Here is a 22,216-nt window from a genome sequence, read left to right as displayed (position 1 = left end):
TCGGGATCACGCCCTGAGCCGAAGGCAGACGCTTAACCGCTGTGCCACCCAGGCGCCCCTAGATTAAGAAATTCTTAATAAAGTATTTTAGCTCTAAAGTAGGTTTTTTAATAAAACGGACTGAAACCAAAAGCTGGTATGTTAGAAAAGATACAAGCTAGACATGGAGTACAAGTTGTACAAACTCTCCTTGTAGAGAAAAAGAATTCTTGAATAACTTCTAAAACCAAAATTTTGAGGATTCATTTAAAATTATCCTTTCTATAATAAATAAATAAATAAATAAAATTATCCTTACTATAAAATTCAGATTATAAAAGTACTGATTATATTCTAGAAAATTATACAGAAAAATAAGCTCTCAAATCTTTCATTTGGATAAATATTTTGGATCATTTACTCTCTGGCCTTATTTATATCTGATATACACTCAGAATTAGACATGATCCAACAGGGTTCCTACAAAAAGGAAAACACAAAAAATATATTTTGCCCCATGAAATGAATTTATAATCACTGACTACTTGCCACGTGGGTACAATTAAACACAAAATCCATAAGGTTACTTAGAAAAAGGATTCCTCTTTTCTCCCCAAAATGTTTAAACATAAATATAAAACTCTCTATGCTCACATCTTATAAAATAGCGATCTACTTTAGAAACAAGAATGCACTGTTGTGACTTTTATTGTACGTGAATTGTAGCTCAATAAAAAATAAGAATGCGTTAACTAAAACCCAAGAAAACTGTACTTAATAGAGAGGAGGTGATCTAAGGCATCAACCCAGAGAACACAAACTCTCGGCTCTCCAAAGTACCTTGAGAATTTCCAAGATCAACACTCGCAAACATTATCAGCCTGGGTTCATGCTTATTCAGAGAATCAATTTTTCACGCCTGAAATTATTTACGTTGATGAAAACATGCTCATTTTTCACAACTGAAATTACATCCATTACCCTCTCTTATCCTTCATCTCTGTGTTTTTATTACGCACTCTCTTTATGTGCATTTCACCAAATGTACATTTCACCAAAGCAATCTTTTCCTTTACGAGGTTTTATCTCATTTCCCAAAACAGAAAAGCATAAAGGTATAAAGCATTCTGTACTTATCTGGGGGGGGGTGCCACATAAATAAAAGCATACCCTCTCAGAGAGGGAGGAAGGGAGGGAGGGAAAGGACAAGCTATGCAGAATTACATGAAATTATTCCTCCACTTCACCGGACCTCTCTTGGATTTTCCAATACACCACACACGCACACACACACACACACACACACAGACACACACACACACACACAGCAAATTGTGATGGGTACACAACCCAGAACCCATCACAGCCCTGGGGGCAACTCAAGGACCCAGCTCTTACCCCAGAGTTTCTGTACGAGCAGCAGGTTGAAAGCACTCACTGTGGGGGCCCTAGTGGCAGAGAGCAGGACAGCTGCTCCTGGGGCTACAGGTACTTCAATATCAGAGCCCCATGACATTTCTGCAGAGTCCACTCCTCAAAGTCGGACTCATTCTCCCCTCGGAAAGCTTCCTCATTCCCTCGAATTATCTCCTAAAACCGGTGAAGGCCTGTATATAGATGTCCGGCAAAAACTATCAGCCTAAAAAAATCCTGAAGGAACTTCAGGCAGGCAGGAATTCCCAGCCCAGCTCAGCCTGCCCCTTCAGAAGTGGGAAAGCTTTGTGGACCCCGGACAGCAGACAAAGAGAAGAGAACAGAAGAACCAAAGGGGGTGATACACATCTTAACTGCAAAAAAATGTCCTGAAAAATGCAGCTCTCATGACTCCTGATACTTTGCTGGTTGAGTGGCCCAAACCGATCTCTCAGAGTGGATCACGTTAGGTAAGATGGCTTGTAGAAACAGCAGAAACTGTACAATGTGGAGTCTTGCACTCATCAATCTGAGGTACTTGTTTAGGAAAAAGCCAAGACGGTTTCACAGACCATTTACTTTTATATGACATTTAGGGCTGACAGCTCTACCCGGTGACCACTGGTTCCTCCGTGCAAGCATAATCGGTACAGTAAGGCTCAAGGTTCAATGGACACACAAGCCAAACACTCCAAAGGGATGTGGACGGACCTACGAGCTCTGGAGGTGGTTGGCTTTCTCAGAACTCCTCCCAATAGCCTATAATGGGAAAAGGAAAGGGGGCAGCTTTGAGATAGACTAGCAGAGGCAAACCTCTGGGGGCCCTGGCTAGCCAACAGGGCAATGGCCCCCTTAGGCTCCTGCTCTACAAAGGCCATGGAAATCCCAGTTTGTAAGTCTCAGCCAGGGAGGCCTTGTTGTGCTGGACTGGAGCGCCCCCTGCTGGCCCCCGCCTAGCGAGCCCACCCAGCCCTCAGAAGGCCCCTGACAAAAGTCTGGAGCTTAATGAGAGGCCCCGTGTCTACAATTCTGTTGTTTGTATCACATCCATACTTACATACTTTTTATTTACATAAAAATGTTACTTGGCATCTCCCACACACACACTTGCCATTTTTTATTTTATTAATATTGTTTGGGGTCTTTAGAATATACAGAACATATGAAAATAAATCCTATATAATCCCATCAGCAAAAATAACTACTTTTAACAACATTCAATACGCACAATTTGTATCTAGTTGAGATCATGCTGTGTGGCAGAGTCATTGCCCATCTACCCTCTGATCCATTTCCTGCCGTTGGCTCTGGATAGATCTGGCTTCTGGATAGATCTGGCTAATGGGAGGCCCTGGTAAAAGATTGGAAAGTGAGAAGAAGGGATAAACCAAGATATTTGTCCCTCTCTGCTTTGAGGAGGAATTTTCCACCAGTGGCTGCATCTCCTTTATGATTCTAGATTCCACCAACTGCCCAACTTCTGGGCACCTTCTCCAGCCCTGGGAGTGAAGTGGCTTTCTGCTGTTGCTCATTTCTGGGTTGCTTCAACATAATGATTGGCTTCTCTGCCTTTCGAATCACCTGTGAAGCATTTCCTGTAATAAATTCCCTTCGTTCAAAATACCTAGAGTGGTTTGCTTTCTCAATTAGATCCTGACTGTTATACAGTCACATCAATAATTTTGGGTTAATTTATCACTCAATATTATTCTGTAAAAGTTCTGTATCTTTAGTTCTTTACAAACTGTTCTTAAAAGCTGCATAATATCTCATTACACCACACTGTAATGGACTTGCATCATGTTTCCAATGACTGCTAAAATGTAACACTGGTATGGAAATCCTTATGCAAACATTTATATCTACATTTCTAAGTGTTTGTTTCAACTAGATTCTTGGAAAGGAATTAAAAGGAATGATTCATTTAAAGATTCTTGGTAAATATTGCCCCAAAAATCCCCAGGAAGAAAAGTTAGACCAGTTCACAACCCAGCCAGAGGTCTAAGAGAGTTTCTCTCACTATGCCCTTTGCAACTCTGATCACATTCATTTATTTGATAATTTGCTAGACAAAAAAAAAAAAAAAGGCATCTTGTTTCTGTTTTAATTTAGATGTGTATTGTTTTGTTAATGAGGTAGAACATTTTTCAGGTGTTTATTAATTGTGTGCATTTCCTCTTTTGTAAGTTATTTTACTACGTAGCTCTTAGTGATTCTCTTATTGACTGGGGCATCAGTCAGTGTTCTTTGATGCTAACAAGAGTTGGCTCTAACTAAATTAAGCAGAAATGGGGTTTACTGAAAGCATTTATCATGCGGCTTCAAAATGGATGGGAAGGCTGGAAAATTAGGTTCAAAAAATAGAAGCCAGGAAACCTGGTAGGCTGGAAATACGACCAAGAACCTATCCTAAAATAGTCTGAATAAATGCCAGTGTTGATGCCGCTCTCCTGAGTGTTGTTCTTGGTACTGCTGCCACCCACCACCGAATTCTGGATGCTACCAGCAGAATGAACATTAAACTGCTCTTGTATCTTTGTCATTCCCTGTCATTCCTTGCGAATTCTGCCTCAGTTCCTTCCCTCTTCAAGAGGAGGAATCTATTTCTCCACCTCTTTGAATCTGGGCTGGCATTTCAACTCGCTTTAGGCAATAAAAGTGAGACTGACGTCGTACAATTTCTGAGGAAGCCCTAAATGCCCCTTCCAGGAATCCAGCCACCATGCTGTGAGGAAGCCTAAGATGGGCCACAGAGAGTGAGAGGCCCGGGCATTCTCCAGACATTTCAGCTTCAGTCAAACTGCCCCAGCTGAAGCCACATGCAACAGAGATGGGTCATCCCACCAAGCTCTAATCAACTTACAGGACTGTGTACAAATGAAAGATGATGGTTGTTTTAAGCAGCTGAGTCTTGTGGTGGTTTGTTACGCAGCAATAGATAACTGAGATGTTGTCTTTCCGTGCAAACCCTGGGCAGGAACAGCCAATTGGCAAAGCCCTGGTCCATGCCCCATCTGCAAGGGAGCAGGGAGAATGGACATTTCCACTTCAGTAGAGGGCAGGGGGTGGGGAGATATGCCCACAGCAAGTTCCCACAGTGAGGTATTTCCCAAATAGAAAGAGGGGGTTCAGATGATAGGGAAATTAAAAAAAAATCTGTTAAACTCAGTATCTGCCTTTTGTATCTGCTTTTTAGATACTGATGTTTCTCTACAGACACTATTTGTGTCCCCTTCCCAAGAATTGTATTCCTTACTTCTATTTTATGTCTTATTGTATTTGTAGGATTCTTAAACTATGGATCACTTTAATGCAAACACTTTCAAGTTAACTGGATTTAGGAAGTTTCAAAGTTCCTGCCCTCACAGTAACTAGTGACACTGCCTAATGCCTGGGACAAAATACCCACAGGAGAGAATGTTTCCTGGCACTGGAAGCCTCTCTCCCAACCCAGACTTGCTGGACCCTGACACTGGAAAGAAAACATTCCATCAGCCTTAAAGAAAGTCTTCCGGTAAACTGGGCAGCCCCTCACAACCACTTCTATAGATTCATAACTAATACCCCGGCCCGGTCTCTTCCTCATCCATCCCACCTTCTTCCCTAAAGCCAGCAAGGACTCTGATCATGCCCCTCCACCTAAAAACCCCCACTGCAGGATTAAGGTCCAAGTCCTTAGCTAAGGTGAACACGGCCCATCAGTATGCGTCCCCTGCCTTTCATCTCTTCTCTCAACACCCCCCTGAAGGCAGCATTCCTGGTGAGCCACACACAGCTCCTCCAAGGTATCTGTACCACCAGGTCCTCACTAACCCTTGTCTTTGCACATTCTGTTCCCACTTCATAGGATGCTTCCTTCCATCTCACTCTTCCCCTGGCCACCACTCCTGGCTGTTTTGCTCTTCCTTCAAGATTCTGCAACTAGAACAACCACTGAGAAAGTCACTGAATTATATACAGTAAAAAAACAAAAACAAAAACAAAAACCAGAGGAATTAAAAAGGTATGCTAAAAAGTATCTATTTAAATCAAAAGAAGATAGTAAAGGAGGACCAAAACAACAAAAAGATAGAAGACAATGAAAACATGTGCCCGTACGGAAACGTGTACATGATTCTTTGCCGCAGCATTTGCCATAAAAAGTAGAAACAACCCAAAAGTCCATCAACTGGTGAATGGATAAGCAAAATGTGGTCTAGCCATACAGTGGAATATCATTCAACAATAAAGAACAATGAAGGGCTGATCCATGCTACAGCATGGACGAACCTTGAAAACATTATGCTAAATAAAAGCAGCAAGATACAAGATCATATAGTGTAAGATTCCATTTATATGAAATGAGAGAGACAGAAGTGAATTCATGGTTGGTTGGGAGTGGGAGGTGCTGGGCAGGGAAATAGGGAGTGCCTGCTAATGGACACAGGGTTTCTCTTTGGGTTGATGAAAATGTTGTAGAACTGACTGTGGTCATGGTTGCAGAACTCTGTGAATATACTAAACACCACTGACCTGTTCATTTTACGTGGGTACTTATAAATGTCTATCTCGCTCAGGCTGAAAAAATTTTAACTTAAAAAATTTTTTTAAAGATTCAGCTAAATGACCACCTACGGTACCAGTCTTTCCCTGACTTCCCCAGACAGAACACACAAGAAATCAAAGGAGGCTTCAAAAAGCCAGAACAACAACAACACCAGAGTTGCCCTGAGTTCTAGAACTGTGCTCACCCATACTTAAGTCATTCACCAGTGTGGCCATGGAACACTTGAAAAGTGACTGGTCCAAAATGAGATGTGCTGAAGTAAAACACATACTGTAGTTTGAAGACTTAGTACAAAATGAAAGATATTGATTACATGTTAAAATAGTAATATTTTAGATATGTTGGGTTAAATAAAAGATTTTATTGAAATTAATGTCACCTGTTTCTTTGTACCTTTTTAGTGTGGCTACTGAATATTTAAAATTCCATATGTGGCTCACGTTTCCATTGGGCAGTGCCATTCCTGACCATACCTACGCTACTCCAGATGCCAGTTCCCTGTGGGCTCTGACCTTGTGAACACGTGTCACAGATTCACCAAGAAACAGGGGACAGCACCACTGGCACAGACGAATGTGGGCCAAGCGCAGCAAAAATCAGATCAGAGCTCTAGAAGCTTCAGAACTCATCAGTGACCGCAGACTGGTCCAACCCGCCACTAAGAACAGCTTCTGAACTAAAACGAGGATGAGCACAACTTTCCTGTTTGAAACTCAGACTGGGATACACCTGAACCTGGGGTCTCCCTCAAACGTAGTGCTGTCTCCAGGGAGACAGTGAGCAGTCTTATTGCCACTGGGCCAAAGCCGACAGAGACGCAGCCGGGGCTCTAGTTCCCAAAGACGGAGCTGTGTCATTTCCCACCTTGCTGCTGAGAGAGATGCTTCTCACTGATCCGACATAGGGAATGGGTTTCAGTGCTGAATTTATTTCGTTCATCAGTGTGTATAACGTGTTGTGCACAGAACACGGGGAATTGCCTTTCCGGGGAAGACCTCTCCCTTCCTTCTGGATTCTACCCCTCCCCCCGACTGCCCACATTCACACACACGTCCACCTTCTCAAAGCACCATTACTGTTGTTTACTTGCAGAGTCAACCTGGGCACATTTGAATGCTAGGCTATATTGGAGTGTTTTGCTGTCCTGTGACACATACTGGTTACTAAAAAAGCAAAGGCACTGAACCTATGTCAAAAACATCATCTGATTAGCGGGTTAGTGGAGAGTGAAGGCTGATGCAATCCTAAATAGGGCTGCCTCAGCTGCTAGGTGTGACAGGAAGCGGGCAAACTCAGGCATTTGAAAAGAGTTATGAGAAGTGGTTGTCATGGCACCAATGAAGTCTGAGGGCTGGAGCCACGTCATGGGTATCTGTGGCCTGACTCCTCTGTCCCAGTGTCCAGTACACAGCAAGTGCTCAATACTTGCTGATCAAAGACAGAAGAAGAGTTGATTATAGAATATGCAGGTCTCCCGGGCCCTGGGGTGAGCATATCCTGAGAAAGGAAGCGTAGCCTGGTACGAGCTACGGTCAGGCCTCGGTGTCACTACAAGCTGGCCTGATACCCACAGTGACGCCGGGGTGTTCTCCTGTGGAACATCAACAATTTCACACAACTCCATCAGACATGGTCACTCTGCGATTGTGGTGAAGACAAAAACCAGACGACTCCATGATTACATATCAACACAGTCAAAATGGGAACAGTGTCCAAATCACGGAAAGGACCAGACGTCCCCCTATTCTGGCTGAGTGACTGCAGCTCCTTTACCAATCCCAGATTTGGCCTCACTCCATTCTTCTTACCTTCTTGGTAAAAATTTAAAATACCTGATCACAGAATTCTCCTGCTTCTAACCCAGTCCAATCTGGAGCAGAGCCCTGCTTCCCTGAGCCTTCCTCCAAAGCACCAGACACAAGCCCAAACCCCTAAGCCCCTGACTGAGACGCCCACAGCCCCGCACGGCTTGTGACTTCCCTCATTCAATGGATCAATAAAACCAATTCTGTTCAACTATGCATTCTTGAAGAGTCTTTAGCTAAGGGGAACTCCTAGTCCTTAGCCATAAACACCCTTTCCCAGGCGAGCCATGCCTCAGGTTGCCACTGTGCCTACCTAGATCCCCAGGCCTGGGAAAGAGAAAAGGAAACAAGCATGGGGGAGAAGTCAGTGGTGGAAGAAGAGGATGACTCCTCCAAAGTGCACTTTCCCATGGCTCACCTTAGGTTGGTGCAATGTTCTACTCTTTTCCGCCATTAAAGAAAGCTCATCCAAAGCCAGAAATTAATCTTATAGGATTACCTATGAGCGTACAGACACACACACACACACACACACACACACACACACACACACTAACTTCAGTAATTTAACAAATTATTCGTGGCTCAAATTGCAAACAATGGACACAAGAATTAAGGAATGCAAACTATCCAGAGTTCTACAACNTGGTACGAGCTACGGTCAGGCCTCGGTGTCACTACAAGCTGGCCTGATACCCACAGTGACGCCGGGGTGTTCTCCTGTGGAACATCAACAATTTCACACAACTCCATCAGACATGGTCACTCTGCGATTGTGGTGAAGACAAAAACCAGACGACTCCATGATTACATATCAACACAGTCAAAATGGGAACAGTGTCCAAATCACGGAAAGGACCAGACGTCCCCCTATTCTGGCTGAGTGACTGCAGCTCCTTTACCAATCCCAGATTTGGCCTCACTCCATTCTTCTTACCTTCTTGGTAAAAATTTAAAATACCTGATCACAGAATTCTCCTGCTTCTAACCCAGTCCAATCTGGAGCAGAGCCCTGCTTCCCTGAGCCTTCCTCCAAAGCACCAGACACAAGCCCAAACCCCTAAGCCCCTGACTGAGACGCCCACAGCCCCGCACGGCTTGTGACTTCCCTCATTCAATGGATCAATAAAACCAACTCTGTTCAACTATGCATTCTTGAAGAGTCTTTAGCTAAGGGGAACTCCTAGTCCTTAGCCATAAACACCCTTTCCCAGGCGAGCCATGCCTCAGGTTGCCACTGTGCCTACCTAGATCCCCAGGCCTGGGAAAGAGAAAAGGAAACAAGCATGGGGGAGAAGTCAGTGGTGGAAGAAGAGGATGACTCCTCCAAAGTGCACTTTCCCATGGCTCACCTTAGGTTGGTGCAATGTTCTACTCTTTTCCGCCATTAAAGAAAGCTCATCCAAAGCCAGAAATTAATCTTATAGGATTACCTATGAGCGTACAGACACACACACACACACACACACACACACACACACACACACTAACTTCAGTAATTTAACAAATTATTCGTGGCTCAAATTGCAAACAATGGACACAAGAATTAAGGAATGCAAACTATCCAGAGTTCTACAACCCCCTTCAATTAGGAGTAAGGCCCTGAGCCAGTTAAGCCTGGCCTGCTTCCCAGTGTATGACCTGAACAAGTTACTTAAACCGAACTTGTTTCTCACTCTGCAAATTAAGAGAACACACACCATGAAGTGGCTGTAAGATGAGGGCAAAGGCCCAGAATAGCACTGGCACAAGCTGAGTGATGACAGGTAAGAGGCTGTTGCCAGTTACCTGATAACCACTTTCCCACCCACTGGCCCCCCTCTTCACCACTATGCTGACGACGCCTTCACATTACTGCTCCATCGCAGCATTCCTGTCAACCCGCCTGTCTCATCCACCACGGTGGAAGCATCTAGAGCACAAGAGGGGTGTTACTTGTCTCTGTCCCCTCCCTCCCACTAGTGCCCATTAGGAATTGGCATGTGATGGGAACTCAGAAAAAGGCTGATAAATGAATAAAAACTTTATGAGCTGTAGCTGACACCAAAATTGAATAGATCTTATTCAAATACAAGTGATTTTCCCCCTTTGATGCCTCCCAGAAGCGTGACTGCTTAACTCAGTTATAACCTTTCCCAAAAGCCAGACCTACAGCCTGCCCTGTGCCCGATTCATCATGTGCCTGCAAATTTTTTCCATCCATCACCTACAAGATCACATTTAATAACAATTTTATTGAAGAACCTTCGATCAAAATTTACCTCTAGAACAAACTTCTTGTATGTGTGCCCCAAGCATAGCAGGGGTTTTGTTTTTTTCAAGAGAAGGAAAACCTCACATCAATGCTCATAGGGACTACATTCTGGCCACAGGTGCGAACGCCCCTGAAAGCCACTAAGAATGTCCATGTGACGTGGAGCGTGCAGGTGTTTTTCAGAAACCCAGTTTAGCTTTGTTGTTTATCTTTATCCTTGAACTTAACCCATGCCACGAGACCTTGAAAGGATTTCAAAAATTAGTTCTATCAGGTTTTCTCGGCTAAGATCTAGTACTCATTTTGTGCAAAACTTACCTAGACCAGAAGAGGCTTGAAAACGAAACTGCTCCTAACAACAGGTTTCCTAACAAAGTGTGAGGCAACATTTTTAAAGAGCACTTCAAAGCGAAGAAAAAGAGAAAGAATCTGGCAAGGAAAAGAGAGCCTCTGTAAAGCCAGTTCTGTTAACTTTCATTCGGCCACCTGGATTAGCAGGGACTGAGATGCAGGCAGGCTTGGTAGTTACAATCCCAGGCTCCGACCCGAGGGCACACTGAGGGAAAGGACGGTCCTGAGTCTCACGCCGGCACAGGGGAGATGAAGGCCCTCAGCATAAACACCTCGCGGGCTGGGCTCCTCCGTCCCAACCAGAACTACCACCGAGCTGTTGGCGGCCTTCCGTCTCCCTGTCTCTGAGGCTTTCTGGACAGCGCACTGCCCAATGGACACACGATCTGAAGATTAGTGGAGAGAAGCCAGCTTCTGGGACTAAGGGTCGGACTAATATAACACTTGGGGATAACTGGTAACTTTTGTTTAGCTGAGTTATCTTCCATTAACAAAGAGAATAATCTCTTCTTTGACAAAAGTCTATGGAATAAAACTGACGTCAAGCCTGCCCAAAAATAAAGGAAATATTTACCTAATTTTTGGCTCAAGATTTCTCAAGTAGGGGCGCCTGGGTGGCACAGCAGTTAAGCGTCTGCCTTCTNAAGCCAGCTTCTGGGACTAAGGGTCGGACTAATATAACACTTGGGGATAACTGGTAACTTTTGTTTAGCTGAGTTATCTTCCATTAACAAAGAGAATAATCTCTTCTTTGACAAAAGTCTATGGAATAAAACTGACGTCAAGCCTGCCCAAAAATAAAGGAAATATTTACCTAGTTTTTGGCTCAAGATTTCTCAAGTAAATTCCACCCCTTATCAAAGATCCAATGTAAACTGGTGTGCAAAATTGATCCCTATTTTACTGCAAAACTACTGCGACCAGTAAAGACAAAAGAATCAGAACGGCACCATACTGTTTTATTCCAACCCTCAAACAATATAAGGAAATGACAAGTTCTGACGATGAACCATGCAAGCAATAGTAAAGGAACAGGAAAAATATTAACAACAAAAAGACAACTATTTAAAGTATTTCACATTTCACAGCAGTGCTTTGGCAGTACTGGCAAGTATTTCTGGCCAATTGCTTCCCACGACAGTGGTCTGAAAGAACCCCTGGATCTTTGCGAAAGAACCCCACTTTCTCCCTGACAATTTACTCTGAGTCACTATACACCACACCACTCCACTCGCCAGACTTTTGTAAACCTCATCTTAAAATAGGTATATAAGGATTGTGCGTGATTACAACAAAAACTAACGACAGAACAGTGTGGTAGGAAAGTAAACTCTAATATTTCCAGTAAGGCATCAGGGAATCACTGCTGGCTGGGCCCTTCATTTTACCAGTTTAAAGAAAAGTTTTGATTTACATTTCTCAGCAAACCCAATATTCAGAAGCTTAACCAGCAGAATCAAGTTAAAAGTTTAAAAGACAGTCCCTTTCCTTTTTTTTTTTTTTTTTGGTAAATGTTTCATATAAAACATGAAATCAAGTTCTATTTTAATTAAAAAAAAAACTAAGTATTTTTAATAGTAAAAATATATATGTTTATATTTCTCTTTTTAAAAAGACATTAAATAACAATACTTCAGAAGACTGGAGTTAACCCCCCCAACCCCCACCCTGCCAGCTGCCCGTCTGGCACAGATACATTAAGGCAAAGGTTCCTGTAGAGGCATGTCCACCTCAGCTGTGGGCTCAAGGTGAACACACTCCACTCGTGCCGGATCAACGGAAAGGCTTCTCCCTCATGTTCACAGAGCCGTCCTGCATCCCGAAGTAGACTCTCTCAGCCATGTTAATGAAAAGGCCTGTGTCCACCACACCTGCAGGATGAAGGATGGAAAAGAGCATTAAGTTTCAGCTTCCCAAGGCAAGAAGGGAGTCAAGGATCAGACACAACTACCGTGAGCAGCACCAGACAAATGACAGGTCTGAAGTCTTTCCTCTCTCAGAACAATGAAGAGATGCAGATTATTTTTTCTTCTTACAATCCCTTTCTCCCCTGCCATCTTGGTTTTCTACTATACCCAAATGTGCCAACTTTTTTCCTGCTTCAGGGCCTTTGCTCACGCTATTCTGCTTGCTGGACCAGTCATCGTGGAGCACTTCAAGGAGATGGTTCTTCTCCGTCCTTCAGATATCACAAGTCTGGTATCTGAGGCCCTCCATAACTACTCTAAGTAACCCCCACTCCCGGTTATTTTCCTTTTGTCTTTAAATTGAAGTATAGTTGACATATAATGCTAGATTAAGTTTCTGGTATAGAGTATAGTGATTCAACAATTCTGTACATTACACGATATTCACCCTGGTAAGTATAGTTTCCATCTGTGACAGTATAAGTTATTACAATATTATTGACTAAATTTTTTTTAAAGATTTTATTTATTAATTTGACAGAGAGAAACAGCCAGTGAGAGAAGGAACACAAGCAGGGGGAGTGGGAGAGGAAGAAGCAGGCTCCCAGCGGAGGAGCCTGATGTGGGGCTCGATCTCATAACGCCGGGATCACGCCCTGAGCCGAAGGCAGTTGCTTAACCACTGTGCTACCCAGGCGCCCCCAAATTTCTTATCCTGTACTTTTCATCTCTGTGATTTACTTACTCTATAACTGTAAGTTTAGACTTCTTAAATCCCTCCTTCACCTATTTTGTCTATCCCCCCTGCCCCTCCCCTCTGGCAACCAATAGTCTGTTTCTGGTTTTTTTGTTTGTTCATTTGTCTTATTTTATAGATCCCACATGCAAGTGAAAGTGTATGGTATTTGTCTGTGACTTACTTCACTTAGCATAATACCCTCTAGGACCATCCACATTGTTGAAAATGGCTTGATCTCAATCTTTTTTATGGCTGAGTAATATTCCATTGCACATATGTACCAAATCTTTATCCATTCATCTGTCAACGGACACTTATGTTGCTCCCCATCTTGGCTACTGTAAATAATGCTCCAATAGAAAAACAGAGGTCTAGAAGAGATATTTGAACAAATTGTAGCTGAAAACTTCCCTAATCTAGCAAGGAACAAGCATTCGTGTCCAAGAGGCAGAGAGGACCCCATCCAAGCTCAACCAGGACAAACCTACGCCACGGCATGTCATAGTGCAATTCGCAAATATTAGATCCAAGGATACAGTATTGAAAGCGGCCAGGGCAAAGAAATTTCTCACGTACCAAGGCAAAGGTATCAGGATTACGTCAGACCTGTCTACAGAGACCTGGAATGAGAGAAAGGCTTGGGGGGGCATTTTTAAAGCTCTTTCAGAGAAAAACATGCAGCCAAGGATCCTTTATCCAGCAAAGCTGTCATTCAGAATTGATGGAGAAATAAAGACGTTCCAAAATCGCCAATCATTAACCAATTTCGTAACCACGAAACCAGCCCTACAGGAGATATTAAGGGGGGCTCTATAAAGGTAAAAAGGCCCCAAGAGTGATACAGAGCAGCAAGTCACAACCGATACAAAGACTTTAAAGAGAAATGGCATCATTAAAATCATATCTGTCAATAATCTCTATCAATCTAAATGGCTTAAACTCTCCCATAAAACGCCACAGGGTTGCAGATTGGATAAAAAGACATGACCCATCCATTTGCTGTCTACAAGAGACTCATTTTGAACCCAAAGATGCATTCAGACTTAGAGTAAGGGGATGGAGTACCATCTTCCACGCAAATGGACCTCAAAAGAAAGCTGGAGTAGCAATTCTCATATCAGATAGACTGGATTTTAAACTAGAGGCCATAGAGAGAGATACAGAAGGGCACTATATTATTCTTAAAGGAAGTATTCAACAAGTGGATATGACAATTATTAATATATATGCCCCCAACAGGGGAGCAGCAAGATACACAAGCCAACTCTTAACCAAAATAAAGAGACATATAGATAAGAACACAGTAATAGTAGGGGACCTCAACACCCCACTATCAGAAATAGACAGAACACCCTGGCAAAAACTAAGCAAAGAATCAAAGGCTTTGAATGCCATACTCGACGAGTTGGACCTCATAGATATATATAGAACACTACACCCCAGAACCAAAGAATACTCATTCTATTCAAATGCCCATGGAACATTCTCAAGAATAGATCATGCTCTGGGACACAAAACAGGTCTCAGCCAATACCAAAAGATTGAAATTATCCCCTGCATATTCTCAGACCACAACGCTCTGAAATTGGAACTCAACCACAAGGAAAAACCTGGAAGAAACTCAAACACTTGGAGGCTAAGAACCATCCTGCTCAAGAATGACTCGATAAACCAGGAAATCAAAAAACAAATTAAACAATTTATGGAGACCAACGAGAATGAATACACAACGGTCCAAAACCTATGGGATACTGCAAAGGCAGTCCTAAGGGGGAAATACATAGCCATCCAAGCCTCACTCAAAAGAATAGAAAAATCTAAAATGCAGTTTCTATATTCTCACCTCAAGAAACTGGAACAGCAACAGAGGGACAGGCCTAACCCACTGACAAGGAAGGAGTTGACCAAGATTAGAGCAGAAATCAATGAATTAGAGACCAGAACCACAGTAGAGCAGATCAACAGGACTAGAAGCTGGTTCTTTGAGAGAATCCATAAAATTGATAGACCACTGGCAAAACTTGTCCAAAAACAAAGAGAAAGGACTGAGATTATTAAAATTATGACTGAAAAGGGAGAGGTCACGACCAGCACCATTGAAATTGCAAGGATTATTAGAAACTTTTATCAACAGCTATATGCCAAAAAACTAAACAATCTGGAAGAGATGGAGGCCTTCCTGGAAACCTATAAACTACCAAGACTGAAACAGGAAGAAATAGATTTCTTAAATAGGCCAATTAACTATGAAGAAATTGAGTCAGTGATAAACAACCTTCCAAATAATAAAACTCCAGGCCCAGACGGTTTTCCTGGGGAATTCTACCAAACATTCAAAGAAGAAATAATACCTATTCTCCTAAAGCTATTTCAAAAAATAGAAACAGAAGGAAAGCTACCAAACTCATTCTATGAGGCTAATATTACCTTGATCCCCAAACCAGGCAAAGACCCCCTCAAAAAGGAGAATTACAGACCGATTTCTCTAATGAATATGGATGCCAAAATCCTCAACAAGATCCTTGCTAATAGAATCCAACAGTACATTAAAAGGATTATCCATCATGACCAAGTGGGATTCATACCTGGGATGCAAGCATGGTTCAACACTCGCAAATCAATCAATGTGATACATCATATCAACAAGAAAAGACTCAAGAACCATATGATCCTCTCAATTGATGCAGAAAAAGCATTTGACAAAATACAGCATCCTTTCCTGATTAAAACCCTTCAGAGTGTAGGAATAGAGGGTACATTTCTCAATCTCATAAAAGCCATCTATGAAAAGCCTACTGCAAGCATTATTCTCAATGGGGAAAAGCTGGAAGCCTTTCCCTTAAGATCAGGAACACGACAAGGATGCCCACTCTCGCCACTATTATTCAACATAGTACTAGAAGTCCTTGCAACAGCAATCAGAAGACAAAAAGGGATCAAAGGTATCCAAATCGGCAAAGAAGAAGTCAAACTGTCTCTCTTTGCAGATGACATGATACTCTATATGGAAAACCCAAAGGAATCCACTCCCAAACTATTAGAAGTTATAGAACAATTCAGTAAGGTGGCAGGATACAAAATCAATGCCCAGAAATCAGTTGCATTTCTATACACGAATAACGAGACTGAAGAAAGAGAAATTAGGGAATCCATCCCATTTACAATAACACCAAAAACCATGCGTTACCTTGGAATTAACTTAACCAGAGACGTAAAGGACCTATATGCTAGAAACTATAGATCACTTTTGAAAGATATTGAGGAAGACATAAAAAGATGGAAAAATATTCCATGCTCATGGATTGGAAGAATTAACATAGTTAAAATGTCCATACTACCCAGAGCAATCTACACTTTCAATGCTATCCCGATCAAAATACCGAGGACATTTTTCAAAGAACTGGAACAAATAGTCCTTAAATTTGTATGGAACCAGAAAAGGCCCCGAATCTCCAAGGAACTGTTGAAAAGGAAAAACAAAGCTGGGGGCATCACAATGCCGGATTTCGAGCTGTACTACAAAGCTGTGATCACAAAGACAGCATGGTACTGGCACAAAAACAGACACATCGACCAATGGAACAGAATAGAGAACCCAGAAATGGACCCTCGGCTCTTTGGGCAACTAATCTTTGATAAAGCAGGAAAAAACATCCGGTGGAAAAAAGACAGTCTCTTCAATAAATGGTGCTGGGAAAATTGGACAGCTACATGCAAAAGAATGAAACTTGACCACTCTCTCACACCATACACAAAAATAAACTCCAAATGGATGAAAGACCTCAATGTGAGACAGGAATCCATCAAAATTCTAGAGGAGAACATAGGCAACAACTTCTATGACATCGGCCAGAGCAACCTTTTTCACGACACATCTCCAAAGGCAAGAGAAATAAAAGATAAAATGAACTTATGGGACTTTATCAGGATAAAGAGCTTCTGCACAGCCAAGGAAACAGTCAAAAAAACTAAGAGACAGCCCACGGAATGGGAGAATATATTTGCAAAGGACACCACAGATAAAGGACTGGTATCCAAGATCTACAAAGAACTTCTCAAACTCAATACACGAGAAACAAATAAACAAATCATAAAATGGGCAGAAGATATGAACAGACACTTTTCCAATGAAGACATACAAATGGCTAACAGACACATGAAAAAATGTTCAAAATCATTAGCCATCAGGGAAATTCAAATCAAAACCACACTGAGATACCACCTTACGCCAGTTAGAATGGCAAAGATAGACAAGGCAAGAAACAACAATTGTTGGAGAGGATGTGGAGAAAGGGGATCCCTCCTACATTGTTGGTGGGAATGCAAGTTGGTACAGCCACTCTGGAAAACAGTGTGGAGGTCCCTTAAAAAGTTAAAAATTGAACTACCCTATGACCCAGCCATTGCACTACTGGGTGTTTACCCCAAAGATACAGACGTAGTAAAGAGAAGGGCCATATGCACCCCAATGTTCATAGCTGCATTGTCCACAATAGCCAAATCATGGAAGGAGCCGAGATGCCCTTCAACAGATGACTGGATTAAGAAGCTGTGGTCCATATATACAATGGAATATTACTCAGCTATCAGAAAGAACGAATTCTCAACATTTGCTGCAACATGGACGGCACTGGAGGAGATAATGCTAAGTGAAATAAGTCAAGCAGAGAAAGACAATTATCATATGATTTCTCTCATCTATGGAACATAAGAACTAGGAGGATCGGTAGGGGAAGAAAGGGATAAAGAAAAGGGGGGTAATCAGAAGGGGGAATGAAACATGAGAGACTATGGACTATGAGAAACAAACTGAAGACTTCAGAGGGGAGGGGGGTGGGGGAATGGGATAGTCTGGTGATGGTTAGTAAGGAGGGCACGTATTGCATGGTGCACTGGGTGTTATACGCAACTAATGAAGCATCGAACTTTACATCGGAATCCGGGGATGTACTCTATGGTGATTAACATAATATAATTTAAAAAATCATTAAAAAATAAAAAAAAATGCTCCAATAAACATGGGTGCATACATCTTTTCAAATTATTGTTTTCATTTCCTTTGGGTAAATACCCAGCAGTGGGATTACTGGATCATATAATAGTTTTTAATCTTTTGAGGAACCTCCATATGGTTTTCCACAGTAGTTACATCAATTTACATTCCTACCAACAGAGCATGAGGGTTCCCTTTTCTGCACATTCTCACCAACATTTGTTTTTTGGATTTTTTTTTAACATTTGTTATTCCTTATCTTTTTGGTTCTAGCCATTCTGACAGGTATAAGGTGATATCTCTTTGCAGTTTTAATTTGCATTTCCCTGATGATTAGTGATGCTGAGCATCTTTTCATGTGATTGTTAGCCATCTTTATGTCTTCTTTGGAAAAAATGTCTATTGAGGTCCTCTGCCCAGTTTTTAACTAGATTATTAGTTTTTTGTGTACAGTTGTGAGAGTTCTTCAATATATTTTGGATTTTAACTCCTCATTGGATATAGCATTTGCAAATGTGTTCTCCCATTCAGTAGGCTGCCTTTTCATTTTGTTGATGATTTCCTTCACTGTGCAAAAGCTTTTCAGTTTGATGTACTCCCAGTAGTTTATTTTTGCTTTTCTATCCCTTGCCTGGGGAGAAAGATCCAGAAAAAATGTTGCAAAAGCCAATGTCCAAGAAATTACTGCCTATTTTCTTTTAGGAGTTTCATGGCTTCAGGTCTAACATTTAACCCATTTTGAGTTTATTTTTGAGTGTAGTGTAAGAAAATGGTCCAGTTTCATTCTTTTGCATGTAGCTAACCAGTTGTTCCAACATCATTTGTTGAAAAGACTGTCTTTTCCCCATTGTATATTCTTGCCTTCTTTGTCATAGGTTAGTTGACCACAGATGCAATGGATTTATTTCTGGACTTTCTATTCTGTTCCATTGACTAATGTGTCCATTTTTGTGACAGTACCATTCTGCTTTGATTATTATAGCTTTGTTGTATATCTTGAAATCTGGGATTGTGATACCACCAACCTTGTCCTTCTTTCTTGAGATTGCTTTGGCTATTTACACACCTAATTATGCTCAATCACACTATCAGCCTTACAAGTTTTCCCCACAGAGTGTAAGATATTTGCAATGCATATATCCAACAAAAGACTCGCATCAAAATATATAAATAATTCTCCAAATCAGTAGGACAGACAACCTAGTAGAAAAATGGGCCAAAGACTTAAAGAGGTACTTTACAAGAGGCTATGTAAAATGGCCAATAAACATTAGAAATGGTGCTCAAACTAATTACTGAAAAGAGAATGCAAATGAAAACGACAAGATACCACTACACACTCACCAGAATGAAATTTGGTATATAATGAAATTTGACTAGAATGCAAAGACACTCCCACTCATAGACAGCAGGAGTACACTGGCAAAACCACTCTAGAAAACATTTATTAGTACATCTTCCAAAGCTGAACACATTCATACCTAATAACCCAGCAATTCTACTCCTACGTATATATGCAACTGGTAGGCACACATATGGTTATCCAAAGACATGTATACGAGAATGCTCATAGCAGCACTTTTCCTAAGAGCTAAAAACTGGTAACACCCAAATCCCGTCAAGAGTAGAATAGCATTACAAACATTTTTTTCACACACATAAAGGGAATACTATTCAGCAATGCGAATTAACTATAAGTGTAAGCAACATTTACTGAAAATAGTTACATATATACACAACACCACAACGAGATACTACTACTGTTCAACTATCAGGAAAACAAGTTTGACGGATGAGTGTGTAGGGAAAATTGTTGGTAGAGGGGTAAATTGGTGCAATCAATGGAGGGCAATTTAGCACCATCTAACAGCGGAAAAGGTGGAGGGAAAGAAGGAAGAGACTTTTCACCATTTACTCTTGTAATATTGATCAGTGTCAATCAAAAAGAATTTTAAGGGGCACCAGGGTGGCTCAGTCAGCAAAGTGTCTGCCTTCAGCTCAGGTCATGAACCCAGGGTCCTGGGATCGAGTCCTGCATCAGGCTCCCTGCTCAGCAGGGAGTCTGCTTCTCCCTCTAGCCCTCCCCCCTGCTCATGATCTCTCTCTCTGATGACCGCTCGCTCGCTCTCAAATAAAATCTTAGAAAAAAAAGAATTTTAAAATTGAAACTTCACAAGATGGCTCCCAATACATAAACAAATAAAATCATCTACCAGTGAGGAAAAGCCAGGAAGCAGAGAAAGGAGCTGCTGAAGTATAGGTTCCTGGCACATCACTGCACCAACTGAAGCTTCCCAAAGGTAGCACCGTGGCCATGCAAGACCCATACTTTGCAACAATTCTATAATACATGGTGACAGCTCCTCGATTCAGAGAAAGTCAAACTAGGTTCAGAAAAGGTTTTGGAGAAAGAGCAGAGACAAATGGCAGGAGCCGAAGGTCTGATCTTAGAGCACCCCTTCTTCAGGTTACAGACCATCCCCAGTAGTGGAAAGGGCAGAGGTGGCTCACTATGAGCATGGGGCCCAGAATCCACGAGCTTTGGCCTCTCTATAGAGCCTCTGTGCTCTGGGTGGAACCCAATGGAACATCCAAGGGAGGGTGTGACCAGCCAGGCACCAGTCCAGCTGTCCTCTAAGCATCCTCACACACAAATGTATGTGGGGCAAGCGCAGGGCAACAGGGACAGACGGGGAAACCTGCCCTGCTTCCCTGCCCTGGATTTTGGTCCGGCAGTATCATGACAGACCAAATCAAGGCAAGAAAAGAGAAAACAGGAGAGGCAACGAACCAAACTGATGCTTCTAGTAGAGCATGATTTAACATCTAGCCTCTCTTTTTTTCATTTTCTTCAGCTTAAGTTCCTACTATGATTCTGGACTTCTCTAGGCTGTAGTTTCTACTTACTGAGGCAGAGGGCAAATACAGGAGAAACTCCCTCAGGAAGGACAGCTCAATACCTCGATAAGCCAAGAAAGGTCTGAGCAGGAGCAACAGCGCTACCTAGTGGGCACTGCAAGAAATCCACCTACGGAGGAACAGCGCCCACACTGGTGAGCTGCTTCCTATACAATCCCCTGGGTTTATCTGCATTATCGGGGCAAATGCTCCCATTTTACTAACAGTGACCTCTACATCTTCTCTTCCTCTTGCCCTCTTGGCTCATTACTTCTTCTATTAAATGAGAACACTCAGTGAGAGAAAAAGCATAATTCAACTCCTCCTTTTTGCTTAATAAATCTGCTACAAGATTGTCAGTCGAAGACTAAAAGAGTAAGGTTGGAAGAATTAGCTCCTTATTACATGGCATATACTCACACCATTTTCTTTCCCAAATAGCATGGATTACTTAGAATCTAGCACATTTAATTAATGGTGACAATACTGTCCTTTCTTCCTAGGGATTTATTCATTTAACAAACAATACTATCCTTTCTTCCTAGGGATTTATTCATTCAACAAACACTCCTTTACACACTGCACTAGGCATCATTTTAACTCATTTAATCCAACAATCCTATGAAGTAGGCACTAGTATTAGCTTCTTTTACAGAGAAAGAAACTTAGTCACAGAGATATTAACTAACTGCACAAAGTTCACACGGACAAGTGAAGCTGCGTTAGAAACCTCATCCAGGCAGTCTGCTCCTGAATCTACTCTCAGCCACTACAATCTGCTAAACTGACCATACTGGTCCCATTAGCCAGTTTTGGCCCAAGAATATTCTGTGCTATGGACTCTTCCCACTCAGAATCTTAGGTCTCTCAATACAATAAGACTGATGTCCCTCACATCTGCTTCCTCCATCTGATCCTCTCGTATGGGCCTTCAATACTTCTTCTGGCATGGACGCATACCCACCCAGCCTTACCCAGGAGCCCAGATCCCTGCTACACGCATCAGAGGCTCTCCCACCCGACCTGTTCATGTCACACCAGCCCTCCTCAACCTGGCACTCGAAGAAGGACTAAGGTTCAGGGTCTAGAGGCAGACAACCCAAGGCTCCCCTCTTGGCAATGTAGCCCTTGGACAAGTCATTTCACCTCCGTGACCCATGTCCTGCTCCATAACGATCTCATCCAACTGGAGAATCAAATGAGGCATTTTTATTTATTTATTTTTATTTTTATTTTTTTTAAAGATTTTATTTATTTATTTGACAGAGATAGAGACAGCCAGTGAGAGAGGGAACACAGCAGGGGGAGTGGGAGAGAAAGAAGCAGGCTTT

The 22,216-nt window shown here is 42.1% G+C and overlaps 1 protein-coding gene and 1 long non-coding RNA gene across 2 annotated transcripts in view; one reads left to right on the top strand and one right to left on the bottom strand.

The window, feature by feature from the left end:
• The first annotated feature begins 1,427 nt into the window (after nt 1-1,427).
• LOC117802012 lies at nt 1,428-7,954 on the top strand. The gene is made up of 2 exons (XR_004625010.1): nt 1,428-5,395; nt 6,340-7,954. It is a non-coding gene; the product is annotated as an uncharacterized LOC117802012 (long non-coding RNA).
• A 3,332-nt stretch (nt 7,955-11,286) lies between these two features.
• The window catches only part of RPIA (ribose 5-phosphate isomerase A), a 36,718-nt gene continuing 25,788 nt past the window's right edge, over nt 11,287-22,216 (bottom strand). The window contains exon 9 of the mRNA XM_011228831.3: nt 11,287-12,219. Within this exon, the coding sequence (XP_011227133.2) occupies nt 12,122-12,219 (98 nt within the window). The 3' untranslated portion in view covers nt 11,287-12,121. The remainder of the gene's footprint in view (nt 12,220-22,216) is intronic.

This window comes from Ailuropoda melanoleuca, chromosome 4 (genome assembly GCF_002007445.2).
Source record: "Ailuropoda melanoleuca isolate Jingjing chromosome 4, ASM200744v2, whole genome shotgun sequence".
NCBI lineage: Eukaryota > Metazoa > Chordata > Mammalia > Carnivora > Ursidae > Ailuropoda > Ailuropoda melanoleuca.
The sequence above is the reverse complement of the archived record's forward strand: the minus strand, read 5'-3'. Positions and strand labels throughout refer to the sequence as shown.